The sequence below is a fragment of the Nicotiana sylvestris genome, chromosome 10 (genome assembly GCF_000393655.2).
Source record: "Nicotiana sylvestris chromosome 10, ASM39365v2, whole genome shotgun sequence".
In the NCBI taxonomy this organism is placed as follows: domain Eukaryota; kingdom Viridiplantae; phylum Streptophyta; class Magnoliopsida; order Solanales; family Solanaceae; genus Nicotiana; species Nicotiana sylvestris.
Genome location: NC_091066.1, coordinates 118,025,724 through 118,042,908, shown reverse-complemented (window position 1 = coordinate 118,042,908; position 17,185 = coordinate 118,025,724). Strand labels below are relative to the sequence as shown.

The 17,185-nt window shown below is 44.5% G+C and overlaps 1 protein-coding gene across 1 annotated transcript; it reads right to left on the bottom strand.

Annotated features, from left to right (window-relative positions):
• Window positions 1–5,791: 5,791 nt before the first annotated feature.
• On the bottom strand, window positions 5,792–8,941 carry LOC138879857 (uncharacterized). Its single transcript, XM_070159497.1, has 8 exons — window positions 8,552–8,941; window positions 8,129–8,334; window positions 7,693–7,919; window positions 7,356–7,476; window positions 7,086–7,269; window positions 6,821–6,986; window positions 6,302–6,569; window positions 5,792–6,095 (listed from the first exon to the last, which is right to left on the bottom strand). The coding sequence occupies exons 1-8, from the start codon at window positions 8,939–8,941 to the stop codon at window positions 5,792–5,794; spliced, it is 1,866 nt and encodes a 621-aa protein (XP_070015598.1).
• Between the last annotated feature and the right edge of the window lie 8,244 nt (window positions 8,942–17,185).

Below are 17,185 nucleotides of genomic sequence, written 5' to 3'. Positions count from 1 at the left end.
TGAGGATTAAAATGAGCTCGAGTCATAACCCGATTCGTAGATCAGATCCAAAATAGTTAAACTACAACATGCCTAAGGGCAGCGTAAGTGCCATTGTCGCCAGCCAAACGAGCCTCCGGGCTACCCAAGGAGCAAGAACCATCGCCATCCGCCCATGCAGGCACAAAAATCTTGAGGGTCAATTAAAGCTCGAGTCGCAACACGACTTGGAGACTGAAACCAAAAACAAGCCAAATACAAATGCCCAAGGGCAAGGGATAAGAACCATTATCATCCAACCGCGCAGGCACAGGAGAGCGGAAATCAATAAGGTTTGGGACAAACTTGGCCCCGAAACTCAACGTAAAAAGGCTGAGCAAAAGCGTAAGGTCCCTCACGGAAGCTCACACCATAGGCTGCATCGATCAGCCATATGACTACTCCCGAACCAGCCTAAACGGGCCACAGAGCTATATTACTAGTCTAAGGTTCTTTGGCCAATCCTTGTTGGATTCAAAGTAGAAAGGGGAATAAGGGAAACGAAGCCACATAATTCTCTTCATACATATGCCAAAATAAAAGTACTATATACTAATAGGGAGATCAATAGGAAAAAACAATAAGTCCTAATCTATTGCTAAACCGACATCCTTAAAGGTTGCTTTCAGGCGATTATGAGTCCCCTGACGGCCCCTTCTCGAAGGCGTCCCCTCTCTCCAGGGATCCACCCCTATTTTTAACACCGCTCGAGCTGCCTTCCAATGTGCCCCTGATGGTCAGCCTTCGGGACCCCGACCAAGTACGATCCGTGGCTTGAGGTAAAGTTAGGACAACCCCTCGAACGTCCTCTCAGTGCAAGAATCTGCAATGACCGTTCCTCCCCTATACAAAGATACAAGCGTCTGGGCCTTGGATTTGATCCGAAACAATGCAACCACTAGCTAAGAATGGAGGCCCTTATACTTGCCACTATCCTCCTTCGCATCCTGTAGCTGGCGCTCGATCAAGGTAGCTCTCCCCCAAGGTTGTCCCTCTCGGAAGCCACCTCACTCACATGTCGACTAAGCTTGGAGATTTCAGCATCTCTGGCCCGAAGCTCCCCTCTCAGTAGGGCTTTATCCTTTTCAAACTGCACAAATCGAGGCCCGAAGAGTTAAAAGCGATGGAATTTCACAAGGGCTCAAATGATAGTAAAAATAGGGGATGAATAACCTATTTGGTAAACTAAGCTTTCTCATGTTCATGACGGATCACCTCATCCTAATACTGGGCAAGAGCCTGGTTATAAAGCACATCGGCCTGAAATCGCATAAAAAGGTTAGGAGAATAAAGGCCGGAGAAGCCCAAAACAGCAAACAAGGCTAGCAGAAGTTACCCGCTCACAAAGCCTGCCCATCTCGCCAAAAATGAATAAGGCATTGGCCTTGGATTTATCCTCAAAAATGATCGCCGGTCTCTCTAGTGCATCTCCGTTTTTGATCAGTGCTCCTGCTATGGAAGGCTCCTTGTAAGACTCGTCTAGCCTTCCGTAAAATGGAAGGATCTCCCCCTTATGAGAATCAAAAATAACCAACGGGACAATGGGGTCAGCTGAAATCTCTGTCCTCTGTTCATCCCAGGTCCTAGATAGAGGCCCCTCCAAACTGCTTGCCAAAGGAGTCCTGGCTCAAGGAGGACTCAGGCCACCTGCCAATTCAAGCGTAGTGCTCGATACCCCATCCATTGTATTACCGCCATAAAGCTGGGCCGCACCAACATCAAACTCCTATCTGGAAGCATCTGTCCCTACGACTCGAGGATCAATCGATCCCAAACACTCTTCGGGAGGTGTTGAGAAGAAAGATTTCCCATCACCCCGGAGGTCGGAACCAATGCGTCAACCTTCGAATCCTCCACTTTGATCCTCTTGGGCTCCAGTGGCTCAGCCGATAGGCTCTCCTGCCTTTTCATCTCCTCGTCAAGCATCAGAGTGTCCCCTCCAACGGACGACACCTCCTTCGTCAATAGGATTCCTCCCAGACCTACAAAGATGCAGAGGTGAAATGCACGGGACGGAAAAAGCTACTAACAGCAAGCTACGACAAAATGCACGGATGCATCAAGGCTCAAGGCTCATCGTGCTCTTTAGCTTCCCACCTGGCTCGGGATAAATCCCACCATGCTCGATCGGTATACGAGCAGATTGAGTACACATGACCAACCTAACCTTGGAGATCCTACACCACACCAGGATAGATTGCTATGGCTAAAAAGACAAGAAAAGCAGAGTTAGACGCATAAGGAGAAATCACCAAGAATGGGCAAAGGCACCACATTTACTTATGCCTGACGTTCCACTTCTTAGAGAATGACATCTTTTCCACCGGGATCAAGTCAGACGTCCTCACTCGGACGAATCAGCTTAACCACCCGTCGTCCCCAAACTCCTCAATGGAGGCAAAAAGGGATCTCGAGGCTTGACAACGAAGCTTGATTAATCCCCCATGAAGGAGACGAGGACTATACATTCGGATCAAATAGTTTAGGGTGAAGGGCATTCCCTCTATCATGCTCGAGTAATGCTTGATCATATAAACCATACGGCAGAATGAAGGATGAACTTAACCCAGAGTTACCTGGTAACTCCAGCAGAAATCGAGAATCACAGGGTTGATTAGGGGCGAGCATGGACCCACCGGCTCCAAAGTGATGGGTAGGTGTACACACTCAGAAAGTCGTCCTTATGGGCTGTAATATCTTCATCCCAAGCAGGAATCTCCACGAGCACGGTATCTCCCCAGCAACAGTCAGCCTTCACTCATTCAATATCTATTATAGAGTTGATATAGAGTTACAGGCTCGTGGCACCTAACTTCAAGGAGGGTCTCTCGACCCTAAAATCGGAGGTCATCACAAAGGGTTCTAGGACGCACTCCTCGGCACGGGGGGGGGGTGTCTACTTCGTCTTGAGAGAAAAATGAAGAAGATGAGCTTGCAACCTCCTGTGAAGCAGAAGTGGAAATATTCGTCATCCTGTGCACTGTGCACATAGTGCCATAGTCAATGCTGAAATCTGCAGGAACTGTGCACATAGTGCACCTCGACATCTCGTAACCATTCGCAAGGACACCAGATGAAGCAGGAGTTCAGAACCATTTCTTATCATTTCTTGTCACGTTCACTCTAAGAAACGTGGAGACTATATGTATATGGCTAATCCGGGGGCTCGATTTCCCTTCATAAGGCCGTATGGAGGTCATGCCCCTCGAAGATCGAAGCCAAGGTCGAGACTCATCCTCGAGGTTCGACAGATATTGGTCTGAAGGGCATCGCATTTCGACAAATACAGCGGGACACAGTAGGCGAGGGGGAGTCCCCAAGGCACGCGACTTAACCTGACAAGGCTGGCCTATCCGGGGCCTATTTTCAAGATATCACGTCTAGCCATCCTATCTCCGTAACTTCACGGTTAACACGTTTTATATTATAACGGATTCCCCTTCTATATAAAGGGGGTCTCCATCACTTTGTAAGCCCCCGACTGATGTTGCTCCAACTATTTCTCTATATGATCAATAATATATCTCTCTCTTCTCTCCAACTCACTTGCTCTCACTGGCTCGAGGCCACTTTAGCATTTATCTCTTTCTGACTTGTTCTTTATTTATCGCTTGGCCTTGGCCATATAGAGATTTGTTTGGTCATAACCTAACTGTTATCCCATTCCCGACTATCCCTGATAGCTCGAGCTCGATCCGGATATCGACCCCGAGGTCCCCCATCGACCAGTCCTATACCTAGGAGAAGGCCTCTTGGTTTGATTACTGCCTCGTTTTAGCTTGCATTTCATCATTAAACTTCATATTCATCGCATCATCTACTCTAATAACTAGCATAAAAAACGATCAAGTATTTTTAGAATCCCATTTACAAATTTAATTGTTGTTACCATTTTCACAGTAAACACCCCGCCATGATAGCCACCACAATAATAGCCCAGGAGACCGGCATATCACTGTCATGCGTATTACGATCTAACCAGCTGCAAACAAAGGTTTCCCAACCCTTCGACTCGAAGCTCAAAGTGTTCCTGTAGATTGGGACCCTAGGTGTCAGCCAAGCTGGAGTAGTCCCCGGAGGAGCAATCACTGATGCAAACCACGGGCGGGATAACTCATCCATAGCCACCTGCTCCAGATACAAGAACTCATCCTCGTCATTGAACCCAACATAATCATTCAAAGTCTTGCCATCAAACTTAATCTTCTTATTCCTGACTTTGGTAAAAAATCTACCTTTTTGATGTGGGCGACATTAGCGTAAAACTCCTTGACCAAGTGTTCATTCGCATCTGGTAGGTTGCTGGTGAAGAACTTCCACCCCACTCTCTCATTGAAGTGCCTCTTGACATTCGGTTTGTGAGGTAGCAGATCTTGCTCAATAAAAAGCCTTTCATGTGTATGTGACCTCTGAGGCCACCACTCCCAAAACTTGTGGTATGTTTTTTCACTCACAAAATGGTCTTACCATACCACGGGTTCCTTCATCTAGTCAACCCTCTTGTCTGGGTGTCACCACCCCTCCCATTGTCAGGTACCTCAGCATCTACATCAATAGGGCCCATTTGTGAGGACAACAGTGAAGTAGGTGGAGAAGCTGATGCTGAAGCATCACTACTTTCCTCCTAGTCATCAAACGACTCAGAAGAAGTAGGGGAAGCTGGGGGTGTAAGCTCGTCTCTCAACTGAAATTTCCCTTGGAAGTCTACAGGAATATGTATTGGCCCCAAGTCTCCTTCTAAAACTTCCCTGTGAGGGACATACTAACTTCCTTTATAATGGGATGCGGCTTTGTCCGCAACTTTGATGGTCTTCCGCAACTTCCCTATAGATTTCTAGACCGCTAGTGGTAATTTGGTCATTCCTTATCCTCATTTTCCCCTGCCTCGAGAGGATTCAACCCTCCCTTTTTGTGTATCACCGACACATCTAGATCGGACTATTATCAATTATGAGATGTATAGTAAAAGATTAACTCTTGAGTAATTGATATGGAAAGACCACAATATGAGGATGAACAGTGTTTTTAGGTTCAGTGGGCATCTAGGGTTCGAAAAGGGTAAAACGGCTAATGAATTTCTATTTATACTAAAAACTATAGGGACCCATAGACCTTACCTGGCGTAGCTGCGGAATTCCACCGCGGACCGTGCTTTTACCTTTTTGAAGTACTGTTACGAAGAAGGAACCACTGAGAGCGGAAAAACTAGAGCGACCACAAAAGAGTGGTGTGGACCGCAAAATTTCAAGCGCGGACATGAATACAACTTCGAAGAGTTGATATTATAGACTTTTCAAGTCCGTGACCATTGGCTATTTATGCCCCTGCGAAAAACAACCGCTGACCACGAAATTCTGCGCACGGCAGCGTAATTCTCATGCTTAGGCAACTTTTCCTGCAACAGTCCTGCACGGCACAACAATTCCTACATAAACTTCACAACCAGTTAGTCCAAAACAAAGCCTAGACTAAGAAGAAAATCAAAAAGAAAGAAGAACACATGGGTTGCCTCCCAGGAAGCGCCTGATTTAATGTCGCGGCACGACGCATGTTACCATTATCATTTGAAGTTGATCAAGGCCACCAGGTGGCTGTCATCAAATTTTCCCAAGTAGTGTTTGACTCGGTGACTATTAACTTTGAAAACTTCTCAATTTTTATTCTTCAAATCAATAGCACCAAATGGAGTTACATGCACCACTTCAAAATGGCCACTCCATTTCGACTTGAGCTTTCTCGGAAACAGATGTAACTGAGTGTTGAATAGAAGAACCTAGTCATCCTCCTTGAATTCCTTGCTCCGGGCATATTTGTCATGTAAGTACTTCATCTTGTCCTTATACAAGGACGATCTGGAATAGGCATGAAACCAGAACTCATCTAGTTCATTAAGCTGCTCTACCCAAAGATTTGTTGCAACATCCCACTCAAGATTTAATCTCTTTAGAGCCCACACAGCCTTGTGCTCTAACTCAACCAGAAGATGGTATGCTTTAACAAAGATCAACCGGTACGGAAACATGTCAATCGGGGTCTTGTAAGCAGTCATGTAGGCCCAGAAAGCATCATCTAGTTTCCTGGACCAATCAGTTCAGTTTTCATTGATAGTTTTTGATAATATACTCTTTATCTCCCTGTTGGAGACCTCGACCTGTCCACTCACCTAGGGATGATAAGGGGTTGACACTTTATGATTGACACCATACTTAGACAGTAAAGTATCAAAGTCTTGTTGAAAAAATGAGACCCCCTATCACTGATAATCGCCCTTGGAGTGCCAAACCTTGTGAATATATTTTTCTTTAAGAATGCCACTGCGCTTCTTTCCTTATTGTTGGGCAAAGCCACAACTTCAACCCGCATAGAAACATAATCAACAACAACCAGAATGTAAGTGTTACCACATGAACTCACAAAAGGCCCCATGAAGTCTATGCCCCACACGTCAAAAATATCAACCTCAAGAATAGTGGTGAGAGGAATTTCATCCTTCTTGGAAATTCCACCAACTCTATGACACTCATCACATCTCTTAATAAGCTCACCAGTATCTTTATATAGAGTTGGCCAATAAAAACCACAGGTAAGAACCTTGAAGCAATTCTCGCCCCACCATGATGACCACCGTAGGGCAAGGGGTGGCAAACATCAAGAGTACTCATTTGCTCCACTTTTGGAACACATCTCCGGATCACACCATCAGTACAAATCTTTAAAAGATAGGGCTCATCCTAGTAATAATCCAAGCTGTTCCGTTTAAGCTTCTTCCTTTGGTTAGAAGAAAGCTCACTCGGGATAATACCGGTCTTAAGAAAATTGCCCACTTCGGCGAACCAAGGCATACTACTAAAAGACACTAAGAAGAGTTTTTCATCCGAGAATGCATCATTAATTTTGAGACCATCTTTGGGTCTCCCCTCCTCTTCCAAGCGGGACAAGTAGTCCGACACTTGATTCTCACTTCCTTTCTGATCAACAATCTCTAGGTCAAAATATTGAAGCAAAAGAACCTATCTCATCAACCTAGCCTTGGAATCCTTCTTTGTCATCAAATAATGGAGTGGTACATGATCAGCATGAACAATCACTTTGGCATCCATGAGATAAGGACTAAACTTTTCCACGGCAAACACAAATGCTAGCAACTCTTTCTCCGTCACCGTATAGTCAACCTGGGCATCATTCATAGTCTTGCTTGCATAGTACACCGGATGAAATGTCTTGTTCACCCTTTGCCCCAAACCACTCCTACTGCAACATCACTAGCATCACACATGAGCTCAAATGGCAAGCTCCAATTGGGTGAGGTGATGATGGGAGTGGTAGTAAATTTATACTTGAGAAGCTCAAAAGCTTTCATGCACTCATCATTAAAAACAAACTTTGCATACCTTTCCAACAATTTGCACAAGGGATTCACCACCTTGGAGAAGTCCTTGATGAACCTTCGGTAGAACCCTGCATGCCCAAAGAAAGCTCTGCACTCCTTTGATGGAAGTAGGAGGAGGGAGTTTTGAAATCACTTTAATCTTCGTTGTGTCCACTTCGATACCGTTCTTTGAGATCTTATGGCCGAGGGCAATGCTCTCCTCGACCATAAAGTGCCATTTTTTCTAATTTAGCACTAGATTTGTGTCTTCACATTGGGCCAACACATTGTCAAGATTAACAAACATTCTTCAAAAGCGTCACCCACAATACTAAAATTATCCATGAACACTTCCAAGAAGTACTCCACCATGTAAGTAAAGATAGTCATCATACGCCGCTGAAATGTAGCCGGTGCATTACACAAACCAAATGCCATCTGTGAGAATGCAAAGGTGTCATACGGACATGTGAAGGTGGTTTTCTCTTGGTCTTCTGGTTCAATCAAAATCTGGTTGTAATGCCCAGCAAGTCTATCCAGTATTTGGTCAAGAAAGGGCAATGAAAAATGGTCTTTGGTGGGTCACTTTGTTCAGCTTCCGGTAGTCCATGCATACCCTACATCCGGTGACAGTCCTAGTGGGGATCAACTCATTTTGCTCATTTGGGACCATTGTCATAACCCCATATTTTGGGCACACATTGTACCGGTGAAGTCCAATAAATATCTGAGATAGGGTACACAACCCCTGCATCTAACAACTTGATAAATTCCTTCTTGACGACCAAAGCCTCGTCCAACCTCCTTTGATGTTCCACAGAGGGTTTTGCATCATCCTCAAGTATAATCTTGTGCATGCAAAAGGTGGGGCTTATCCCCTGAATATCAGCTAGAGTCCATCCAATTGCCTTCTTTCTTCTTTGGAGCACCTCAAGGGTGGCATTTACCTGCACGTTAGTTATGCACGTAGAAAGAATAATATGTATATTTGAACAAGGGACTAAGAATTCATACCTAAGGTGTGGAGGCAAAGGCTTCAACTCCAATATGGGAGGTTCCTCGATTAAGGGCTTTGTTGGTGGAGTCTTTTTGTTCTCAAGATCCAAGGAGAGTTTACGGGGCTCATAGGAGTAAGAACCCATTCCTTGCAAGGAATTGACATACTATACCAAGCCTTAATTCCTCTACCACATCATGGTCCAACTGTACAGTTTCCAAAGGATCCTCCACATTGATCATGGCAATCGTGTCATCAACTATCACCTCCATCACTAGATCCACAAAAGAACAAACCTCAGTACTATTTGGATGCTTCACTGATTTGCACACGTGGAAGACAACATTTTCATCACCCACCAGGATGGTGAGTTCCCCTACTTCCACATCAACCAATGCCTTCCCTGTTTCTAGTAAAGTCCTTCCCAATATTATCGGCACCTCATAGTCTACTTCGTAGTCGAGAATCACAAAATCAGTAGGCAAAATAAACTTGTCAAACCGGACGAGAACATCATCAATAATACCAAACGGCCTCTTCATTATTCTATCCACCATTTGCAATATCATTCAAGTAGCTCTCGGTTGACCAATACCCAATGTTTTGAATACAGAGTAAGGCATCAAATTTATACTTTCTCCCAAATAACACAAGGCCTTTGCAAAATCCGCACTCCCAATGGTACATGGAATGGTAAATGTGTCGGGATCCTCAAGCTTTGGAGCAATCGAGTGCACAATAGCACTCAGTTGATGAGTCATTTTGATGGTCTCACAATCTATATATCTCGTTTTAGTTACCAAGTCTTTCATAAACTTAGGCATATCCTGGCATTTGCTCAATAGCTTCCACTAAGGGCACATTGATCAACAAACTTTTCATCATCTCAATAAACTTCAGGAACTGGTTTTCATTCTTCTGCTTTGCAAGTCTTTTAGGGTAAGGTTGAGGAGGCCTTGGCAAAGGAGCCTTGGTTTTAGGCATTACCATTTCCGGTATGTCTATCACGTATTCCCTAGACGGGTTCACGTCATTTTGAGTCTCCTCCTCATTGTAATGAATATCAATCCTCAACTCACCATCCAACATCTCTTCACTCACTTGCTCATCAACTATTGGATCATCGTCATTTTGCACTTCAATCTCATCACTCACAACTTCCTTTTGCTTGGAGGTACTTGTTTCACCACCTCTACCACTCCTTGTGGTCACCACCATAGAATGGCCAGTGTTGTTCCCTCCCTTCGGGTTTACTACCGTGTCACTATGTAGTGCCCCCTTAGGGCAAGTGTTCAAAGCTTACGAAATCTGGCCAAGTTGGACCTCCAGGTTGCGAGTAGAAGTATTATGGGACGACAATTGGGCATCGGAGTCGGCGTTTTTCTTCATCATTTTCTCAAATATTGACTTAATCCATCCCATCTCGATGTTCGACGAGCTAGGACCTTGGGATGTAAATGGAGGTGGATTGTTTGGTTGTGGAAACATTGGAGGCCTTTGAAAACCCGGCCCCCAATTACCTTGATTACCATTATTCCAACCCCCTTAGTTGTTTTTGCCACCCTAATTGCTATTGTTACCCCAATTCTTGTTATTGTTCCTCCCAATTGTTAGAGTTGTTATTGTTATTCCAATTTCCTTGGACTTGGTTTCCCCAATTTTGATTATTCCCTTGTGATCTCCATTGTTGATTTGGAGCATTACTCTGTTGTCCTTGATAGTTGTTGGCACACAAAACCTCTTCACTTTTCTCACCAAACCCATCATCTTGGTTGTAACCTCTAATACCTTGCTCATATTGATCTTGACTGCCTTACTTTTGTTGCACATGATGTCTCCTCTTGTTTACCAATAGATTAACCCCTTCTATTGCGTTTACTTGCTTTGGTCCCTAAATCTGCTGAAGCTGTGCTTTGGCTAACTGGTTCATAGTTGTTGTTAGTGGTCTTGAAGTTCTGTGTGAAGATTTATGACATGAGGGTCCCCCTGAGGAACATTTGCCCGACTCTGCCTATTTAAGGAAGTGTCAGCCATCTCATCAAGAATGTCAGAGGCCTCGGCATAAGGTAGCTTAATAAAATTACCCCCAGTTAGCTGGTTTATCACACATTGATTGTTCATGTTTATACTCCGATAAAATATCTATTGGATCATTGCTTCCATCATATCATTGTTAGGGCATACCTTGACCATAGTTCTATATCTATCCCAAATTTCATAGAGGAGTTCATTTGGTTCCTGTTTAAACATTAAGATCTCATCCCTTAATGCAGCCATATGTCCCGGTGAGAAAAACTTGGCTATAAACTTGTCGGCCAACTCATTCCATGTAGTGATAGAATTGTTGGGGAGTCTTTCAAGCTAGTCCAAAGCTTTCGCTCTAAGTGAAAAAGGGAACAATCTCATTCTCAATGCATCCTCCGAGACATTTTTTGTTTGCTTCCCCAGCAGGAATCCATAAAGCCCTTTAGATGTTTATATGTTTGTGATGTGGAGCACCTGTAAAGTACCCTCTTTGCTTCAATAAGGTCAGCATGACATTTGTAATCTAGAAATTGCCCTCCCGAATCCGAGGTGTGACAATTGCACTTGCGTACCCTTCATTTGGAAGCACCCGAGGAGCTACTCGTGGAGGAGCTAGGGGAAGGTATGGAATGTTTTCATTTTCCTGGCGGCCTCTTGTTTGAGCTTGAGGTACTAGAGGCACCTCATCTTCAACATTATCATCTACCTCCTCCCTCGGTAGAACATTTCTGATAAGATCATTATTTGCCATTTTTTACCTGAATCGATTAGCCCACACTAGTTAGTAAAATAGAAGGACTAAAATTGGAGAGTCTGATTTTAAGGTCATTATGGCGCTTCGTGAGACCACCCCTTGAAGCCCCGAGGCCCAGCTCATGGTTAGACCCCAAGGGTTCTCAATGATCGACCTCGAGGTAGCGCCAATCAATGTTTATGATGGACAAGCAGGAAGTTCCCAAGGCACGTGATTAAAGCTAACCAAGTCTATTAGGCTAGTTCAAGCCCGCACTGTGGCATTAAATGGTAGTACCAACCATATATCTTTGTAATAAATGCATTCGTACCATGTTGGGATTCCCCCTCATATATAAAGGGGACCCTTGTCATTTTGTAAAGAGGATACAATATACAATATTCAATACAAGAACATTCTCTGGTCTCTAACTTAAACACATTCTCCCTTGTTTCTATTATTTACATTTATTGCTTACATTTATTGTGTTTCATTAAGTGTTCTTCATTTATTGCTCATTATTGATCGTAAAGAGCTCAGATCAAATATCTTAGAATTGATAGTCCTTCATCGACCATTCACAGCCTAATGCTTAGCTCGACCCCGAGTCCCCGTATAGGCTAGCTCGAGGCTCTGATGCTCAGTCACTCGGTTTGCTTAACATACTACCTTCATGCTCTTATCTTATTTTTTAGTCTTACACTTAGCATCTACTGTCTAACAACTAGCATAAAAATAAATCACGTATTTTTAGAACCACAAAATCAAATCTAACTGTAATTACCATTTTCAAAGTAAACAGTTTGGCGCCCACCGTGGGGCTATAAATAATAGTGATTATTTTTTTGCTAGTTTACTACATAATGCAAGTTATCTTTCACACTTTTTCTTGCCCAAGAATCTTTGATTTCAGGTCAAAATGTCTAACTAAGTGAATTCACATGAAAACAATGGTCTTGAGGACCATGGGGAGAATAGTGTAGTTGTTCCAGGTATTGGTGTACCACCACGAAACCTTGAGGATGCACCAGAGCAGATGTGGTCTCACGCGATGCCCAACACGTCGACATAAGCTCCCACACTAATATGAGGGTACGCCAAGGAAACCAATAAGAAGCCCAGAAAACCCCAGCTCGGGAGGAACAAGAGGTTAGCCTTCAAGTTATTTTTGAGATGTTATAGGCACAGCAGCTGGCAATTGCTCAACTGCAAAGCCACCAAAAAACCCCAAGCACAGCGGCACCGAAAATAGCCTCTCGAACTGAATAGGTACCTAAAAGGTCAAGCAACAACGGGTCAGCAGCCGACCTCGCTATTATGAAAATGCTCAAGGACCTCATAAAGAAGATTGAGTCGGGAGAAAAGATGATAGAAGCTAATGACAAAAAGGTGGAGACCTATAATTCAAGGGTCGATCAGATCCCAGGTGCACCCCCGATCCTAAAGGGTGTTGATTCAAAGAAATTCGTGCAAAATCCATTCCCATCAAATGCTGCTCCAAAGCCCATCCCGAAGAAGTTCAGAATGCACAATCTTCTGAAGTACAATGGAATCTCGGACCCCAACAAGCACGTCATTGCTTGTACTTGTGCGGTGAAGGGCAATGACCTGAAGGACGACGAGATTGAATCTGTCCTGCTAAAAAGGTTCGGAGAAACACTTTTGAAAGGGGCCTTGATGTGGTATCATAACCTAGCCCCGAATTTGATAGACTCATTCGCCATGCTGGTAGATTCTTTCATAAAGGCACATGCCGGTTCCATCAAGGTTGATACAAGGAAATTCGACGTCTTCAAAATAAAACGATGGGAAAACGAGATGCTGCGGGAGTTTATATCTCGCTTTCAAATGGAGCGAATGGAATTTCCACCGGTCTCGAATAACTGAGCAATACAAGACTTCACTCAAGGTTTGAACGAGCGAAGCTCGGAGGCTTTGAAGCAGCTGAAGCAAAATTAGGTTGAATATCCCACCATGACTTGGTCGGATGTCCACAACCGATACTAATCAAAGATCATGGTCGAGGATGACCAACTAGGAGCCCCCTCGGGCTTAGTATATCCTAGCAGACTTCCGGCAAAGGAACCAAGGCCAAACAAGGAAAGGTACCAACCATACACCGAAGATAGGAGAAATACCCCAAGGCATAACATACCCCGAAATGATCGAAGGATAGATCGAGGTCAAAATCCTTGGGGACTCATAAATAGAGCCGGGTTTGATAGATACACAGGGCCGACTGAGGCACCCTGGTTATCCTAGTACAACTACAACGTCAATGTTTTGCACATCGTATTGGCCATAGGTAAAATCAAAGACACCAGATGGCCAAGGCCCGTACAATCAGATCTGTCACAGAGGAACCCTAACATGGTGTGAGACTTCCACGGTGCACACAGTCATAGGTCCGAAGATTACAGTCACCTTCGAGAAGAAGTAGCCCGACTACTTACCAAAAGACACCTCCGAGAGTTCCTCAGTGACCGAACCAAAAATCAATTTAGGGAAAGAGAGGCGAAGAGGAAAAATGTAACAGAAGAACCAAAACATGTCATCCACATGATTGTTGGGGGAGTCGACATCCCACAGAAACCCATTGTCAAACGAACAAAAATATCCATCACCAGGGAAAAGCAAACTTGAGGTTACATACCCGAGAACGCTCTCACATTCAGCGACAAGGACATTGAGACCCTGTCTTAGACTCATAATGACATATTGGTGATTTCTTTTCTTGTGAATACATTTAATTTAAACGTGTACTTGTGGATCCAGGTTGCTCTTTTGAACTGAGCTATTTTCACGGGAGTTCCAGAGTTGTACCTCGAGGGCAGAAACCTTGGCCAAAGCATTTTTCTTGGCCGCAATATGGGCATCTATCTGAGCCCTTAGTCCGTTACACTCATAGTTGGTCTAGCCAATCTCACCCCAAAGGCATTCCAGATCCTCTACTTTGCTCTGCATCCGAATTATCAAAATATTAATCTCTCAGGATATAAGAAGGAGAATGCATTCCCTTGGAACTAAGATTACCTGTTTCTCAAGATGGATTTCGTAGTTCAGGCTTCAATTCCCCTCGTACCGCAAGAATACCAACTCCTCTCCCTTTTTGTCACAAAGAAGCCTGAGGGATTTCTCCCCGTTCAAGGCTTTTCGCAACCTGACTTCACGGTGAAGCAGCTCGTACTTAAGCTTGTCAAAGGCCTGCAAAAAAAGAGCTCAATAAGGAAATGAAAATGCAAAACTAAAAAACCAATACAATCGGCCAAAACTCACCATGGAACAGAGCCGCTGAGCCTCCTCAAAAGTCGAACGCACACCTACCGGTCTGGTCTCATCGGCTCCATCAAAACCGCTCCCAATAGGAATGTGATCATTCGAAACCTTGCTTGAGTTAGGTGGCCCCTAGCCTCGAACACCCCTCAAAGTACTTTCAACGAGAAAAGAAGATGGCGGCAGAAAATATTTGTCCCTCGAAGTACCTTCGACAGGAAAAAAAGACGGCGGGAAAAGAGGAACCATTTTTCTAAGGCTAGAAGCCTCGGGTGTTATAGGCTCAGCCGAGACATTTTCTTTGGGCCTCCAGGCAGGACTTGTCTCGCTATGAGCACCTTCGCCCAGCGAGGGTTCCTTCCGTTTGTTATTATTCCTCAGTTCCGAAACCGATGACCCTTCCTCCTCTCCGAGGGAGCACGATCTCACCTCAGGGAATTATCCAATGCTTGCGGTGGCGGGATTAACACACATAAAAGAAAGTACTTTTCAAATAGAATAAGCTATGCAACACGTACCATGGTGTTTTGCCTCCCATCTATCCTTCAAAAAGTCTTGCCACTTGCGCTCATTGTAGGTCGAGTGAGCTGCCAGCTTCAGAGCCTAATCCGCTAGGTCGGGGACCTTGTATGGCATCTAACGGATTACTGTACAAAGGAAAAGGAAAACATCTTTATGGAGTCCGCCTCCACTATTAGCAAGATGATAAAAACGTAATTGTACCACTTACATGTGAAATTCCATTCCTCAGGAAATGGCAGGAACTCCACAAGGATAATATCGATAGTCCGCAATCGAATAAATCGATTCATCCACCCTCGGTCCCCATTTTCTTCATTGCGAAAACAAAGGGCCTGGTGGATCGGCATCGCAAAGCTATCAGGCCTCGGCAATGAAAGGGCCAGTACAATCTAATGAGATGGCTAAGGGTGAACTAGAGTCTGGCTTCCTCCGCGAAGAACCTCATCATCAGTACTATCCTCCAGAATGACGGGTGAACCTGTGGCAGGGTAGCCCGATATCTTTGATAGAAGTCAAGCACGATTATATCAAGAGGGCCTAATGTGAAGGGGTACATGTATACATTCAAAAACCCATCTGCATGAGTTGTGATGTTCTCTTCCGGAGAAGGTACCTGCAGTACCACTTTTTCTCCCCATCCGCAATCACTCATCACTGCCTTGAGGTGTCCCTCTCCTAGTAATGAAGTGAACTTTGATGCATGATCCCAATGGCCCTCAACATTGGGAGGTCTCTCTAACAAAAGGTCCCTCTTTCAGGCAAAGCATCTTGAGGTTAGCTCGCCAGACGCCGGTGGTGTACCACTGATCGAGCGGGAAGCAGAGGCGGAACCCTCATATTCTTGGTGAACGGATTGGGGAGTAGCAGACATAGCTATGATAAAACAAGAGAAGGTAAATGAAAATTCAGGCAAAAACATCGAATCAAAATGATGAAAAGGCTGACGAAAGGAAGGAGAGCTCTATAAAAGGATAGCTGCTCAAAGTTGCGAAACCCTCAAAAAAGGGGAGAGAGAACTCATATATAGAGCAAGCGGCAACTGTCCACCTACTCTAAAGTTCAATTAATTCTAACTAGGCCATTATCACTTTTGGGGGAGTATACCGGCGAGACCATCCCGGTCGCTTCATGACCGAGCCATACGAACGACATTGTCATACAACGTTCGAAAGATCAAAAATTTCCGTGCTAATCTAGCCTCGATATGGTGCCTAATCTCGAGGATCTCTGTTACCATAATGCTAAGCTATAAGGAGCCATCAATGCCAATCTAGCCTCGAGATAGCGCCCAATCTCGAGGACATCTATCAAATAAAATTGGGCTCTAAGGAGTTATTCATATAAACCTAACCTCGAGATGGTACCCTATCTCGAGGATCTCTGCTTTTACAAGTATGGGCCATTCACCTGATTCTTTGGCCCTCGGCCTACCTGAGCCCGAGCCAGTTCTCACTGGAGAATTATCGATAGAGCCTCGAGGCTACCTTCGCCTTCAGATCAATTTAGATGCTCTCTCGCTTACTTTAGCCCAGGGGCCACCCATGTTCGAGAGTATCCCCGCTCAGGGGCCATCTATAACGCCTTAGGGCTATCTTCACTCTAAAGCTCAAATCAAGTTTTTGAGGCCGCCCGAGCTCAAGCAAACTCTCACTCGGGGACTGTCTGTGAAAGTCTAAGGGCTATCATTATTCTTAGATAATCGAGCAAACTCTCCCCCGAGGATTATCAACGGGGCCTAAAAGGCTGAGTTTCGTTCTGAAATTCGAGGCCCCACTCTCACTCAATTCGAAGTCAGAGGCTCCGGTGGCCTAAGTTTGTATCAAGTCAATCCGGACATAGTCCGAGTAATGGCAAGGGGTTTCAGGGAACATCATAATAACCAATCAAAAACCAAGGGAATACCTACGCCCGAGTCCAGTATTCGGACTGATCGACAAAGTCACATGCTCAGATTTTTTACAAACGCAGACGAAGGGAAATCCAGCACAAATCAAAGACAAATTGAAGAAACATTTTGTATTAATGAACGATGATTACAAAAGCTCCCGAGGGTTCCTTACACAAAAACAAAGAAGCAAAAAATAACAGCTAAAAGGCTAATCTATTCTCGGAGGTTCATCCGCTGAAGCAATATCTGTGAGAACCATTTCCTCGGTGACCCCATTTCGATCTTCCAAACGGCATCTTCAAGAATCTCTAAGAAGAATAAAAAGATGAGGAAGATGTTCTAGCCTATCAAAGAGCAAAA